At 34.8% G+C, this 17,411-nt stretch overlaps 1 protein-coding gene across 7 annotated transcripts in view; it reads right to left on the bottom strand.

The window, feature by feature from the left end:
• The window catches only part of TBC1D32 (TBC1 domain family member 32), a 207,635-nt gene that overhangs the window by 83,378 nt on the left and 106,846 nt on the right, over nt 1–17,411 (bottom strand). For all 7 annotated transcript variants that reach the window (XR_002343100.1, XM_013988502.2, XM_001926894.5 and 4 more), the window contains 3 exons: nt 4,573–4,695; nt 3,183–3,291; nt 1,117–1,213 (listed from right to left, as the gene is read on the bottom strand). Coding sequence is in view for 6 of the 7 variants with exons in the window: in XM_013988502.2 (XP_013843956.2) it covers nt 1,117–1,213; nt 3,183–3,291; nt 4,573–4,695 (329 nt within the window). In the remaining variant the exon portion in view is untranslated. The remainder of the gene's footprint in view (nt 1–1,116; nt 1,214–3,182; nt 3,292–4,572; nt 4,696–17,411) is intronic.

Below are 17,411 nucleotides of genomic sequence, written 5' to 3'. Positions count from 1 at the left end.
TCCTAGTCGGATTCATTCCCACTGTAGCTACAGTGGGAACTCTGCACCATTTCTTTCTAATGCAAGTTTGAGAGTATTATAAAAGAAATAGTATTAAGATTTAACTACTCAAATATCTTAGTATTTCATCTTAGAATTCTCAAGTCTTAAAAAGTGCTTGAATTTTCATTGCTCTTATGATAAAGTCTAAATACTTAAATTTTAGGTACCCTTGCCTTATGGCTAAATTTGGCTTACCTGTCTAAGTTTTACTTCTGTTCACTCTTACCCTCATATTCCATATCTCATATATCCCTGAATTACTCATGATTCCAAATACAATTTGTTCCTTTTAGCCTTACTGCTGTTTCTCCTGTCAAAAATGCTCTTCTAATACACAGAAAACACCTACTTCATGTGTCACTTTAATTTTCTTTGGAAAAGCTTCCTGCTTACATGCTACCCTAATAAGCTACACATTTGTCCATTTAGCTTCTATCACACTGTACTACGATAGCATTATCTAATTACTTGAATGTGTTCCCTACAAGGTCATGGATACCCGAATTTTTATTTTAATATATTTATATGAGAGATATACTTCAAGTCTTCAGCACACAGGACTTAAGTATGGCACACAAATACTAAAAAAATATGAATATGGAGTTCCAATTGTGGCACAGTAGGTTAAGGATCTGTCATTGTCTCTGCAGTGGTTTGGATGACTCCTGAGGCACAGATTTGATCCCCATCACAGCACAGTGGGTTAAGGATCTGGTATTGTCATAGGTGTGGTTCAGATTTGACACCCTGCCCAGGAACTTCCATATGCCGCAGGTGTGACCAAAAAAAAAAAAAAAAAAAATTATTTGTTGAATAAAGTTCTATGTATCTAGAATCGATTCATCAAAAAAAATCATTAATTCCCTTTTTTAAGACAAAAAAGTTCTCAAAAGATTTGGCATGATACAAATATCAATTTAGTAAGGAAGATAAATAAAACCTACAAAGAAATAGGCATAAAAGTATCCACATATACAAGCTGAATGAAAAACAGTATTAATCTCCCTTCAAATTATCTTTTTATCAAATTACAATAAAAGCACTAAAACATGGCACTTGACTTAAGTATTTTACCTTGTTTTAGATCAGCATTTCTTGTAACACAGTCTGACATATAGCATTTTGGTAAAGGATATGATGAAAACATTGGCCAAGGATATGGATCATCACCCTAAAAAAGAAGCAAGGCAGACGACTTCATGAAGTACTTTAATATTAAATTTTAAGACTTTCTGATATATCATTTAAATTGACTTTTGTTTCATAAATTCCAGAGTTGTAGCATAACAAAAGCTATCTGATATTATAATTTGATACTCTAATGGATAGTAACTAAAATACACAAACAGCATTAAAAAAGTCTGAAGCAAAACAAGATAACTTGTTCTAGCAACTGATTGCTCAAAAAAGTATTTCTTTTGTGCTGTCAATTGTTTCCATCTCATCATTCTTGGAGTGAAGAGTCAAAACAAATGTAGTTAATAACAACAATTTAAAAAACCCTTCAAGAGAAAACCAAACTTTATGAATCCTGATGGGAGAATGGTAATAAATACTGTCAATGAGATAAATAGTAATTTAATAAAAATTAGGCATCATGAAGGAGGACATTAAAAGTGAAAAAAATTCACAACTCTACAGCAAAAAAAACCAACAACCCAACTGAAAAATGGGCAAAAGACCTGAATAGACATTTCTCCAAAAAAGATACACAAATGGCCAACAAGCACATGAAAAAATGATCAACATCCCTAATTATTTGAGAAATGCAAATCAAAACTACTACGAGGTACTACCTCACACCTCTCAGAAGGTCTATCATTAACAAGTTAATAACAAATGCTAAAGAGGGTGTGAAGAAAAGAGTACCCTTCTACACTGTTGGTGGGAATGTAAGTTGGTACGACCACTATGTAGAACAGTCTGGAGGTACCTCAGAAAACTATACATAGAACTACCATATGACCCAGCAATCCCACTCCTGGGCATATATCCAGACAAAACTTTCCTTCAAAAAGATACATGCACTCACGTGTTCATTGCAGCACTATTCACAATAGCCAAGACATGGAAACAACCTAAATGTCCATGGACAGATGATTGGATTAAGATGATGTGGTACGTGAAGTTCCTATCCTGGCTCAGCAGAAACAAATCTGACTAGTATCCATGAGGATGCAGGTTGGATCCCTGGCCTTGCTCGGTGGGTTAAGGATCCAGCATTGCTGTGAGCTGTGGTATAGGTCACAGACGAGGCTTGGATTCTGCATTGCTGTGGCATAAGCTGACAGCTACAGCTCTGATTTGACCCCTAGCCTGGCCTGGGAACCTCCATATGCCACGGGTACAGGCCTAAAAAAAAAAAAATAAAAAGGAAAAAAAAAAAGATGTGTTATATATACACAATGGAATACTACTCAACCATAAAAAAAAACAAATTAATGACATTTGCAGGAACGTGGATGGAAATGGAGACTCTCATACTGAGTGAAGTAAGTCAGAAAGAGAAAGACAAACACCATATTATCTGGAATCTAATATACGGCATAAATGAACCTTTCCACAGAAAACAAACTCATGCAGTTGGAGAAAAGACTTGTGGTTGTCCATGGGGAGGGGGAGGGAGTGGAATGGACTGGGTATCTGGGGTTGATAGATGTAAACTATTGCATTTGGAGTGGATAATCAATGAAATCTTGCTGTACAGCACATGGAACTATACCTAGTCACTTGTGATGGAACATGATGGAGGATAATGTGAGAAAAAGAATGTATACATGTATGTATGACTGGGTCACTTTGCTGTACAGTAGAAATTGACAGAACACTGTAAACCAACTATAATGGAATAAAAATCATTGAAAAAAATAAAGTGAAAAAAATTCGAAGACACAAGGAAAATGACAAGTTTTTAGCAAAACAATATCCTACTCTGCAACACAAACTACACTCATCTCACCTTTCCATGAAGAATACAATTTTCATTTGACAAGTGTTTACTTGCATTCTGAAGTTTTTCTGGTAACAGAAGTTCAATTCTTTGATGTAGATATTTGCAAGTTGTTTATTGTCACCTGAGTCTGCTAACCTTGCTTCAAAATCTGTCAGAAAACATTCCCCCATCCTCTTCCACCACTTACCTTCTCTAGTATCCTTGGAGGCAACAATCGTTCCACTGGCCCACCAATAAGATTTATTCTAACAAGAACATGATTTCTCTCTACCGATAAGCTATCAATTATAAAATCTCTGAAAAATAAATATATCAACTTGTTATTGCCTTAACTGAATATGACTTAATTTTTTAAGATCATGTCAACAGAATGTAGAGAAAATTTATATAGAAAAGTCTGAAATACAAATTCACTTTTTATCTTATACCTCTTTTAGCTAGAGAACAAAGAATTAGAGATACAATACTGAAATCAGGGAGACTAAAAGTAATTCCTTGACAAATATTACATGTTAAAAAGAAATGGGATTATGACTGGATCACTTTGCTGTACACCAGAAACTAGAACACTGTAAATCAACCATACTTTAAAATAAAAAGAAGAAATGGGATTAGGACATGTGTTATTTCCACAGTGACTATCATATTTCTAGTCAAGGTTCCCTTCAATTCTAGACCGAGTGTCTTTTTTTTTTTTTTAGGCTGTGCCTGTGGCATATGGAAGTTCCCAGGCTAAGAGTCATATTGGAAGTGCAGCTGCAGGCAATGCAAGATCCAAGCCACACCTGCTACCTACATTGTAGCCTGTGGCAATGCCAGATTCTTAACCCACTGAGTGAGGCCAAGGGTCAAACCCACATCCTCACAGACACTGGGTGGTTAACCTGCTGAGCCACAACCAGGACTCCTAGATCCAGATGTCTTAATTCAAATGCTAAACATTGAAGTTTCTATACCTCCTGCAGCTGTTAATGCTATCCTTTTGTACCAAGCCTAGAGTGTCCAATAATGTGGTCTGGTCTTCTACATTTTTCCAAGGCCTGGCTAGCCTGGAGATGCACTTATTTTTTTATATTACAGATGCAAAAACAATGCCAGATACTGAATGCATATTCAATAAATATCAACCAAATCAAGACAATGGCATGTATGAAATACTAATAGAAAAAAGCTTTTAGGACATACAATAACCTCATTTTGCAATAAATGGAATTTATGACTATGCCTCTACAAAGGACACAAAAATTACATGTTTTGTTTAATGGGTTATCTTCCACATGTAGCTTGAATTTTAAGGTAATACAACTTCATGAAACCATTGATAAAGTTAGGACTCAACCAAACACAAACAAAACAAAAAATTAAACAAAACCTTAGCAGTACTCAGCAAGCCATCTCCAAGAGCATTGTTCACAATCATTCTGTGACATTTATGCTTCAATTGCTTTTTACTTTTATTTATATCTATTGAATTCACATAGTGGTGAAACATGAAATAAACTGTACAGAGAATTACGGTCTTAACAGAACATCTGTAAAGAAAGCTGTTATTATGTCTGTTTTTTGTTTGTTTTTACCTGTGGCTCTCAGAGGTGTCCAAGGTATTTTCTTCTTGAGCATTTAGTAACATTTCAGATACTTGATACTGAGCCTCTAACAGGAGAAGGGTATCTAGATTACAGCACACCACACTTAATAACCTATATGATAAGGAACAACAAAAGCAGATTTTATAAAATACATCCTAAAAGTTTAGAAACTTTCTTGGTGTCTCAAATACCTATACATGGAAATACGTATTTTGTAAGAAAAATCAGGCAGTTATTTCGGACACATTCTTAGTCATTTTGAATATTGACTTCAAAAGCTTTTCTTACTGAAATATTATTTAAAGACCATGGGCAATTTCTAATCTGGTTTAAAAAATTATCTAAGTCTAGAATAGCAAATTTTCTTCTCAATTGTTACTTAAAATTAGTTAGGGAACTATAGCATATCCACAAAAACTACAAATTGTCATCACTTTTTACTTAAATACAGAAGTAACGACTGAACCGTTATGCTATCATCCAGGATATGTTTATTAGGTAGTCAATGGCTAACTTTATAATTGTCAGATAAAGCTGAGAATACCCAAACACACTGACCTATCTTAACATTACTAAAAGCAGAGACCATGTGACTCTAACGTGATGCAAGAGGACACATGCTGTATACCATGTACAAAATATTCCTACTAAGAAAACTGAATTTGAAACTAACCAATCCTAGGGATGTCAGTTTAGTTTACAAGAAATATAAGCCTCAGAGAAATATGAAAAAAGACCATAAGAGGGAAAGAGTCAACCAAATACAGAATTTGAAGAATTTTACACATTATATATTTCTCCAGAAAAAAAAAAAAAGCATAAAAAGGGGAGACAAAGGAAGTTATAAGGGAAAACAAATGTGAAGATTTTGTTTTGATCATGATTCAAGCAAAAACTGAAAATACACTCTGAGTCACACAGGAAACTATGGAATACTGGATGAAATAGGAAAATAGTACTAATTTTGTTACATCTAACAATGGCATAGTGGTAAATTTTTTTTTAATAGGTCCTTCACTGTTAAAGATGCACACTGAATTGTTTACAGGTGAAATGACATTGCATCTTGAATTCGCTTTACAGCACTTAAGAAAAAAATTTTATTGGAAAAGGGAGAGATGAAACAAGACTGGAAAATATGGATAATTGACAATGATGTACAATGGGTACATGGAAGGTTCATTACACTAACTGCCTTTCTATGTTTAAAAGTTCTACAATAAAATATATAAAAAGATATTGTGAAGAGGGAATTGGTATCTAGGAGGTTATTTAAGGTTTCTCTGAAAGGTGGTATTTGAGGAAACAGGAAATCCAAGAAGAACCAATCTTCTAATTACCTATTTATTGATTCATCTTAGCAATATATTCAAACATGAACACAATGGCTTACCTTCAAGGATAACCATTGCAGTCATTATAATGGAAAAAAATTTTTTTACTCACTATAACAAGAAGTTTAAATGTTTGGGATACATTTTTATAGTGTTATACTATGCAGATAATACAACAGAATAGCTATATATTTTTTGCTAAAGAACTATCTCCTAGGTATGTTAACTAAAAAATGAGAGGCATAAAATATGTACAAGTGGTAGCAATTGGATACAAATGGAGAAACATTTGAATATATACGTAAATAGGTATTTGTTTTTACACACAATGTCTCTCTCCAAGGACAAGAAAGAAACTAGTAAGAATTGTTAGCTCTGCAAGAGGGAATCTGACTGAAGAAAATATACTTCTCACAGTTTGTCTTTTACAGTTTTTGAATTTTGGTGCAATTATTTATGTTTTGCCTATTCAATAGCATCAGGAAAGAATTTTTTTTTTTTTTTTTTTTTTGCTTTTTAGGGCTACACCTACAGCATATGGAGGTTTCCAGGCTAAGGGTCTAATCAGAGCTACAGCTGCTGGCCTCCACCACAGCCACAGCCACACAGGGTCTGAGCTGCATTTGCGACCTACACCACAGTTCACGTCAATGCCAGATCCTTAACCCAATGAGCAATGCCAGAGATGGAACCCGCAACCTCATGGTTCCTAGTTGGATTAGTTTCTGCCGTGCCACAATGGGAACCCCAGGAAAGAGAAAAATGTTTAGTGGATACATGTGAAAGTAAAAAATGGCAATTCAGAGTCTCCATTGTGGCTCACCAGGTTCTTAACCCAAAGTAGTCTCCATAAGGATGTAGGTTTAATCCCTGGCCTCACTCAGTAGGTTAAGGATCCAGGGTTGCTGCAAGCTCCAGTCTGGGTCACAAATGAGGCTTGGTCTGGTGTGGCTGTGGCTGTGGTGTAGGCCAGCAGCTGCAGCTCTGATTAGACCTTTAGCTGCAGGAACTTGCACATGCTTTAGGTGCAGCCATAAAAAGAAAAAACGATGTTAAGAGCAGAAATTTCCTGATGGACAGAATTATGTGGAGGAAAAAGAAGAAACAAAACAAGGATGACTTTAGATGTTTTGTTAGAAAAAATAAGAAAGATCACGAAGTTCCCGTCGTGGCGCAGTGGTTAATGAATCTGACTAGGAACCATGAGGTTGCAGGTTCGATCCCTTGCCTTGCTCAGTAGGTTGGCGATCCAGCGTTGCCGTGAGCTGTGGTGCAGGTTGCAGACGTGGCTCAGATCTGGCATTGCTGTGGCTCTGGTGTACGCCGGTGGCTGCAGCTCCAATTCGACCCCTAGCCTGGGAACCTCCATATGCCGTGCAGAGTGGCCCTAGAAAAGGCAAAAAGACAAAAAAAAAAAAAAAAAAAAAAGATGTCAATTCACTGTTGATCTGTGGATTCAATCCAATGATAATTAATTAAAATCCCAGAGGGCTAGTTTGTGTGACAAATTGATTCTAAAATTTACACAGAAAGAAAAGAACTCAAAGTGGCCAAGATATTTCTGAAGAAGAACAAAGTAGGAAGAATCACCCCATCAATTATTGTAAAGTATTATAAAACTAACAATGAAAACAATGTTAATATTTGTACAGGATGAAAAAAAATCCAACTGAATAGAATAGAAAATTAAGAAATACGCTTCTGCACATTTACATACCTTTTCTGAAATGGACGAAAGAATTATGTATATGTATGCACAGAGATATGTGGCTAAGGTTCCACATGTAGAAAAGTTGATTATAACAGCCCAAACTGAAAGCTGTAAATTTCTTAAATTTCTGCCAGTAACATAATATATAAACAAAATAAGGTATACTCATGCAATGGAATATTATCTAGCCAATAAAAATAATAATACACAACGCCTTAGAAATACAGAACTACATAGAAAAGGTCAGACATGACAGAGTATACAGTCTATGCTACCACTAAAATATAGTTCAAAAAGCAGCAAAATTAAAATGTATTGTTTAATAATACATAACTAGGTGGTAAAAATATGAAGTAAATCAAAGTAGTAAATACCCTAAGTCAGAAGAGTGGTTACCCATTTGGAAGAAGAGTCATGATCAAATGAATGCATAATACTAGTAAGTTCTCCTTGTTTACTTGATTGGAATTATGTACGCATTCATTTTACAACATTTTTTTAAGCTCATGTTTATATTTTATGCAGTATTTACATTTTTAATATTTCATAAAACAAATCTGTGTTATTTTAGGGTATATAATGGGATTATAGTCATAAAATGTCTAAATGTGTATGCAACAAATGAACAAATCCAAATTACCAACAAAAGAATGCCTACTTTAATAATTATTCATAAAGAACTGATTACAAAGAATACCATTTAATACTCAATCATATAATCATCTAGTAAACAGATCTTAATGGTTCATTAATTATATTAGCATATTTGCATAAGATAGTGGCTAGAGTAAACATGGAAGAAAAAGTCACTTGACTAAGACCATTTTTTAGCCAAACCATGATATAAGGCTGGGTTTAAAAGTGAATAAAAAGTGTAGATTATTTTATATCCATTAATTTTTAAAAAAATAATCACTAAAAACATGCCTCAAACTTAACATATTATTAGGCTTATAAGTAATAAATTGTGAAGTTTAATTTTTATTGGCTCCAAAACTTAAGAAAAAAAAATGTGCTGCTTATTTTACACATGACCTGAGCTGGTTATATCAAGAAGTATTCCAAATAAAATCAGTAATTATCAAAGGTGAATCCAAATTCAAAAGTAAACTGGGAGTTCCCTTCGTGGCGCAGTGGTTAACGAATCTGACTAGGAACCATGAGGTTGCAGGTTCGATCCCTGGCCTTGCTCAGTGGGTTAAAGGATCTGGCGTTGCCCTGAGCTGTGGTGTAGGTTGCAGACACGGCTCGGATCCTACATTGCTGTGGCTCTGGTGTAGGCCGGTGGCTACAGCTCCGATTCGACCTCTAGCCTGGGAACCTCCACATGCCGTGGAAGCGGCCCTAGATAAAGCAAAAACAAAAACAAAACAAAACAAAAAAAGTAAACTGGATAAATGTTTTAATGGTACATCTTCAGGTGTATATGAATAAAGTATTAAAAATAACCTAAGTTTATATAAAGATTTTGTCAGTTACACAGAAGAAATTTCAGAAGTGTTTGCATATATGTACATGTATCTCTCTCTCAGAATATAGTTAGATCGACTCTACCTACCCCAGATACAAACCTCTTTATATTGTCAGGTGCCATAGCTTACTTTTATCAAAATAAGTTTCTGTATACCAAAAGACAGACATTAATCAAAGATCTGTTCATTCTTCCTCTATTTTATACAATGCTAAGCAGTGTGCAAATATCACCCACACAACTATAGCCTTCTGGTTCCCAGGAACCTAAATGGTCAAGCACCCAAGGGGATATGGTGCTGCTATTTGAAGGCGGTGAAGACATCAAAGATTTTGTTTGCTACAGCAAAGGTTCTGGAGGCTTGACAGGACTATTTAAAGTGAGGAGGGATCCAAGGCCCTGTAGTAATTCTGTGAAATCATTTGTATACCTGTGGTAATATACAATCAAATCTATTGCCTTATTTGGATCAGGTTTATTGATGACTCTAATAACAGCTCTCTCATCTCACCTCAGGCACTGAAGGCTAAAGTTTCTATTTACATTATACATTTTATTCTATGTTGCTCAGTCTGCACAATGTTCTTATGTTTCCCTCCTTAGTATATCTGTTCATTAAATGTAACAAAAGATACTAAGATGAAATCTCTCTACAAGAGTGAATTAACAAAGCCTCTATAACTGGTAATATATTGCTAATTTGGCCAATTAAGTATCAGGAGCGGTCTAACATGGATTAAAATACGTCTTTCATTTTATCAAAATTTAGTCCAGGGCACCCTTCACTGTCCTATCATCTCTCAGATCATCATGGAAAATACTCTACCGATGATATGTTAACTAGACCTAGGTGAATAGGAATTCTAAATGTTTTAGTCAAACAAACATGTGCCAGAATTGAGAAATTCAAAAAAAAAAAAAATTGGGGATATTTCACTGTCATCTCAGTGAAGTTTCTAAGTTCTAGTGGTCTAGAATGTTAGGTATCACGTGTAATATATGTGAAGTATTATTAAATCTTATACTATTAACTACCAAGGAAGTGATATAATGCATTTTAGCATTCGTGAATTTTAGGAACAATGCCTACAATATCTGGGTGTATTGTAGCAAATGGATGGACATAGAGATTGTCAAACTAAGTGAAATAAGTCAAAGACAGACAAGCATTAAATGATAAAATTTATATGTGGAATCTAATTTAAAATGATACAAATATCGGCGTTCCCATATCGTGACTCAGCGATAATGAACCTGACTAGTATCCATGACAATGTGGGTTCAATCTCTGGCCTCACTCAGTGGATTAAGGATCTGGCATTACTGTGACCTGTGGTGTACATCACAGACATGGCTCAGATCTGGCGCTGCTGTGGCTGTGGCATAGGCTGGCAGCTTCGCAGCTGAGGCTCTGATTTGACCCCAGCCCGAGAACTTTCATATGCCGCAAGTGCAGCTCTTAAAAAAAAAAAAACAAAAAAACCTGCCCCCCCCCAAAAAAAAAACCACAAAACAAATATTATTTAGAAAGCAGAAATAGACCCACAAACAGAAAATAAACTTAAGGTTACCAAAAGGGAAACGTGGTGGGGAGAGATAAATTAGAGGAGTTTGAGATTAACATATACACACTGCTATATATAAAACAGATAATCAACAAGGACCTACTGTATAGCACAGGGAATTCTATTCAATATTCTGTAATAACTTATATGGGGAAAGAATCTGAAAAAAGAATGGATACATGTATATATATAACTGAATCACTCTGCTATACACCTGAAACTAACAGCATTGTAAATCAACTACATTTCAATAAAATAAATATCTTAAAGATCTTTCAATTAATAAAATTAAATATTGGACATGTGCATATATATGGGTGCATGTGTGTCAGTATGTAACCAAAAATCCAAAATATGGATGGCTTTGTAGTCAGAGCATATTTTTTTTTTTTTGGTCTTTAGGGCTGCATTCACAGCATATGGAAGTTTACAGGCTAGGGGTCAAATTGGAGCTGCAGTCTATGCTATAGGCACAGCAACAGCCATGTCAGACAGGAGCAGCATCTGCAACCTACACCACAGATGATGGCAACGCTGGATGCTTAACCCACTGAGTGTGGCCTGGGATCGAACCCTCATCCTCATGGATACAAGTTGGGTTTGTTAACCGCTGAGCTACAATGGGAACTCCTATACTCAGATTATATTCTGATTTCTGATACTTAGAAAAAGATTACAAGAGAATTATAAAATGATTTATTAGTAATATTAACATGATTTAAGTCTAGTGAGCATCTGAGCCACTGGAAATAATTCAGTGATTTGTTTTGATGGAATATTAACAGTTATCTATTTAAGATAACCAGATTGCTTCTAAACTGAAAAACCTATTTTTCAGTTTTCCTCTTAATGTAATCTCACAGGTCAAACTTTTAACAAAGAAGACAGTAATGCATTAAACTATTCACTATACTGTGCAAAAAATTTGTTGTTGGTTGATAAATGTAAAATAATTGAAATGGCAAGCCTTTTTAAAGGCTGTGCTTTAAGTTTAGATTCCTGAGTTTTGGTTTGAAGAAAATTAACAAATAGGCCAACATTGGAGTTTCAAATGAAGAAGTAACAGGTTTTAGGAGAACTACATTAACATTTTTAACCATATTAAATTTTAATATGTTATAATTAAGAATTCCTACGTAAGATTTAAATTTTTAAAAATAAGCAATTCTACAGTCTATAACTAAATCTTATTTTATAGTTTGATAATACACCATTTTCATATTGATATAAAATATTCAGGGAGGAGAATAACATTCTTTTAACCTAATGATGATTAAGAAAATCTTAGACTGGTAAGCCTTAAGCAACATCAAGTCTCCAGGGAATCTGACTTTTGGTGCAATAAGAACAAAAATAAACAAGTGGGACTACATGAAACTAAAGATCTTCTGCACAAAAAAAGGAAATCAACAGAATGACCAGGCAACCTACAGAATGGAAGAGAAAAAGCTGCAAATGATATACCTGATAAGGGGTTAATATCTAAAACATATGAAGAACTCACACAACTCAATAGCAAAAAAAAGCAAAAACAAAAAACATCAAATATCCAATTAAAAAATGGGCAGAGGGTCCAAACAGACATTTTTCCAAAAACAACATACAGATGGCCATAAGTACATGAAAAAATGCTCACCACCACTAATCATCAGGGAAATGCAAATCAAAATCGCAATGAAATCACCTCACACTTAAGAATGCTAGTGTCAAAAAAAAAAAAAAAAAAAAAAAGCCCAAACAACAACAACAACAACAACAAAAAACCCTTACAAATACTAAGTTTTGGTGAGGATGTAGAGAAAAAGAACTTTGGGCACTCTTGTTGGGAATTGTCAATGATAAAGTCACTGTGGAAAGCAGTACAGAAGTTCTCCAAAAAATTAAAATAGAATTACCATATGATCCAGCAATTTCACTTCTGAGTATTAACTCAAAGAAAATGAAAACACTAATTCAAAAAGATATATATATATATATATATATATATATATATATATACACCCTTCATGTTCACAGCAGCATTATTTATAGTAGCCAAGACATGAAATAACCTAAATTTTCCACTGATGGATAAATGGATTAAAAAAGTATGATATATATACAGTGAGATTATTTAGCCATAAAAAACCAAAATCTTGTCATTTTCAACAACATGGAGGGACTTTGAGAGCATTATAATAAACGAAATACATCAGAAAGACAAATACTCTATGATCTCACATGTGGAATAATAATTTAAAAAACAAGCTCATAGATACAGAGAACAGATTAGATTCATGCTTGCCAAAGCTGGGGGGAGGTTGGGAGAGATGGGTAAAGAGAGTATATTCCATATTTGAAAGTTGCTAAGAAAGTCTTAAAAGTTCTCATCACAAGAAGAAAGAATTCCTGTAACTGTACAGTCATGATGTCAACTAGACTTTTGTGGTGACCACTTCACAATATATACAAATAGCAACTTACTGATCTGACTTATGTTACTCATAAGTTATATCAACTATATTGAAAAATTATAAAGGATAAAAACTTTCCTTAGGGTCCTTAAAAGACAGGTGTTCAAGAAAATAATTTGTATCAACAGTATAATGATGGTACAACTTTTTTAAAAAGTTTCCAGGTAACTCTGTTTTAATCAACAGATTTAACAAGTAAATGTTAACCAATTAAACCAAAAAGTACTTGACAATATGGTGGACATGAAAATAAAAGAAAATGATACTCCCTCAGGAAGTTTAGTCAGGGAGAGAGAGAAAATACGGTCTGTGAATGATCATAAAGGAAAAGGACATTCAGGAAAATTATAAGATCAGAGTGAGCTATAATTAAGTCATGGAAGAAGCAATTCATACGGCAAGCTTTGCCTTAAAGGACAATCCAAATTCTTATAAGAAAGCAAAAGTGAAGGCAATATTTAAGACATAAACTCATATAGAGGCAATAATAAACACTGTGCTTGAGGGAGATGAGTCTAACCTACTCAGGGCATGAGTTCAGGCTGAGAAGAGGTGGAAAATAATGTACACAGGAATGGTGGAGATATTATGGAGCTCCTTGAAAGCCACATAGCAGAGTCTGGAATTGCCAGTTATCTAAATAGGAAGATGGAGAGCTTTATACAGATACATTTCTCTTTGCATTAATAACCTCACATTTTTTTTCATCATCTGAACAACCAATTCCTTACTAGGTAAGAAGGTTAAAGAGAATGAGCACATCACCTTAGTTACACATCATTTCATTCCCCACAGATAGCACCGAGCATAAGTACTCAATAAATACTGGTTGAGTAAATAAAGCAGAGAAGACTAAAAAAATTTAAATTTTACTTTGCAGTCATATATAAAAAGTAGTTCACATTTCATCTCACTAGACCAAGAAACCCAGATTAGCTTAATTTCCTTTCTGGGTGGAGAGGGAAACAGGGTCTCTGAGTCATGCAGGTAGCTTAGGAAATGGCAGGAGTACATCCTTCTCACACAGATGGATACGAGGAAGGTGGGAGGCCAGTAAGTGCATTAACGTCCTCATCTTTTAGAGGGGAGAGTCGGTCAATACTCTCTAAAAGTGAAATATAATGCTCCAACCACTTGAAATGTTTTATATAATTTTTTTTCTTAACCTTAAAATGTTGGGGAAATAATTACCTCTAGAGTGAAAAAACAGCTATTTTAAATTCAGCAATTCCTTCTGTTTCACTAGGGTTTCTTTGTATTTTCTATAAAACTCATTTAGAATTTAAAATGGAAACCATATCATGATTCCATTTTTATAATGTATTTCCATATATATTCTTCTGTTTATATGCTTAGAAAGATGTCTAGAATGATTTTCCTCAATGATAATTTCACTTTTGGAGTTAGGCAGAATTTCAATTTATATTTAGTTTTCTTTTTTTCTTTTCATCTTTTTAGGGCCACGCCCATGGCATATGGAGGTTCCCAGGCTAGAGGTCAAATCAGAGCTGAAGCTGCAGGCCTATACCACAGCCACAGCAACACTAGATCTAAGCGAGGTCTGTGACCTACACCACAGCTCTTGGCAAGCCGGATCCTTAACCCACTGAGCTGGGGTGGAACCTGTGTCCTCATGGATGCTGATGAGATTCGTTTCTGCTGAGCCATGATGGTAACTCCTATATTTAGTTTCGAACATTGGTTAATTTCTTTATAATAAAAAAATTGTTTAAAACACAAAGAAAATTAAAATAACTCAAGACTGAACACCTGAATGATAGCTGGGCCACTTAATGAGATAGAAATATTTGTTTTGTTTTTGTGGGGAGAAACCCAAGAGTTCAATTTTAGACAAATTTGTGATATCTGAGAAATGTTTGAACTGAGACATCAAGACACAGCCATATACATAAGCCAGGTAACTCAGAATGACTATTTTTTAATTGTAATCAATTGTTATTTCCCCAATACATTTTTTTCTACTGTACAGCGTGATGACCCAGTTACTCATACATATTGGGGATATAAATAAAGGCATCCACTGACATAGAAATGATACTTAGAGGTAAAGGTGTAAGCGGATGAACTAAGGGCAGAGTGTATAGAAAAACAGTGGACCCAGGACCAAGTCTTGAGTATTCTAATATTCAGAGGTTGCTTAGACAATGCAAAGAAGGATAAACTGCAGCCATGCAGTATGTGGTATCACAGAAGTGAAATGGCCCACTCTATCAAATGCTACTTATATTACAAGAAAAAGCCCCAAGATTTACCAGCACAGAAGTTACAAGTGACCCTGAAGTGAGCAGAATGTACAGTTCTAACAGGGTTATAAAGTCAAAGTCAAATCTAAGTGGGCTCAGGAGTCAACAGAGGTGAGCAAGTGAAGACAGTCTATACAGACAGGTTGCGCTGCAAAAGGCAGAGAAACAGGACAGTGGCTGCAGAGAGATACGAAATCAACGGAAATTTCTTTGTGTGTATGTTTTGCATCATTTCATTGTAAAATGGGAATATTAAGGCATATCTGCACACTGATACCAGTAGAAAAGGATTGGTTGGAAGTGTTTCAAAGGACCAAACTCAGAGTTCAGCAGAAATGAACCCAACTAGCATCTATGAGGACATGGATTAAGTCCCTGGCCCTGCTTGGTGGGTTGGAGATCTGGTGCTGCCATGAACTGCTGTGTTAGTCAGATGTGGCTCGGATCCCACGTTGCTGTGGCTCTGGTGTAGGCCAGCAGCTGTAGCTGTGACTTGACCCCTAGCCTGGGAACTCCCATGTGCCATGGGTGCGGCCCTAAAAAAAAGACCCACCTCGTATATTGGTCATTCATTTACAACATAAAATTTGTAAGATCTTGGCTAGTAAAAATTCAGATTTAAATAGAATGTGATGTTGTTCAAAGTTGAAATCCACAATACACTAAACTCCAAATTAGCCTCATCTAAGTGATGTGGTAAATCTAAAGAAACTGTATCAAATTTACCATTATGCTATTTCTAGATTTTTAAAGCAAGGGAAAAATGAATAGAACAAAGTAATACTAAATGCAGAAATTCAAACACATTAATGAGACGATCTACTGAAGGGATAGGTACTGAAATAACAGAAAAATGAAAGTAAATTAACTAGAAATATATAACTTAAAAAATACACTGTTATAGGAATGGACTTAAGGATACAATGAAATAAATTTCTTGTCAAAGAAACACTTGTTAAAAGGCACATAAAAACTTTTCCCTCGAAAAGTGGTTTTGTCATTTTCTTTCTCTGAATGCTGATACTGTAAACACAGCACACTTCTTGGCAGCATGTGGAAGACTACGAGGATACTAAAAAAAAAAACTGCAGTCAAAATTTATGTCCTAAGTAAATCTCAAAAACGGTATAGAGCAAGTAGACAGATATAAAGAAACACTTGAAGTAGTGCTACTTTATATCTACCACTAACATTTTTATAGTACATGCTCTGTGCCAACCACTGCAATAAGCCCTTCTAATTTTTCATATGTAAATCTCACAGTAACTCTATATGAGGAAAATATCATTATTCTCCATTTTGGAGATGGGTAACTGAGATCCCACTTCACACAACTAGTCAGTAGCCCAGTCTGACTCCAGAGTCCATGTTGCTAATCACTATATTGCATGGCTATATATGGGATGGCAAATATTCTACTGTAGGATAGGATAGAATGATTCCATGTGGACATTATGAGAAGGTACACATTATGCAAATTAATAGATTTTATTCCCAAGAGCATTTTACTTCTTGGATTGCTTTTTACATGACTTAAAATCATATTGTTAAATTTTCTGCCACAAGAACAATGAAAAAAATACTACTCTATTAAAAAAAGAAAACACACAGGAAAAAATAAATTCATTCAATGTATCAGAAACAAGGGGACAAAATCTATGTTCAATAGAGAACTCAGAAACATACTTGCTATGCAAAAAGAGGTTCTACTGAATGGATTTTCCCTGGAATTCCTCATCACTGCTTGCTATATGAGTATCTTATACGGTTCAGAAAAAGTTAAAATTTAATGGAAAAATACACTTTGAGATAAGGGCCTACCATCCCAAGAACTGTTAACAGCTGCAGCTATTTTTTTTACCTTCTTTGAATTATAAAGTCCAAAAATGAAGCTCAGCTATTAATGAATGGGGAAAAAAAGTTTTGGTGCTTATAATATATACCGCCATTAGGGAATTCTAATTTTAGAAAAGTAATTGCTTTATTTCTTAGGTAGAACATTCTCATGAATTCCCTCCCTCATACTTGA

This window comes from Sus scrofa, chromosome 1 (assembly GCF_000003025.6).
Source record: "Sus scrofa isolate TJ Tabasco breed Duroc chromosome 1, Sscrofa11.1, whole genome shotgun sequence".
In the NCBI taxonomy this organism is placed as follows: domain Eukaryota; kingdom Metazoa; phylum Chordata; class Mammalia; order Artiodactyla; family Suidae; genus Sus; species Sus scrofa.
Note: the sequence above shows the minus strand (reverse complement) of the source record. Positions and strands in the feature narration are given on the sequence as shown.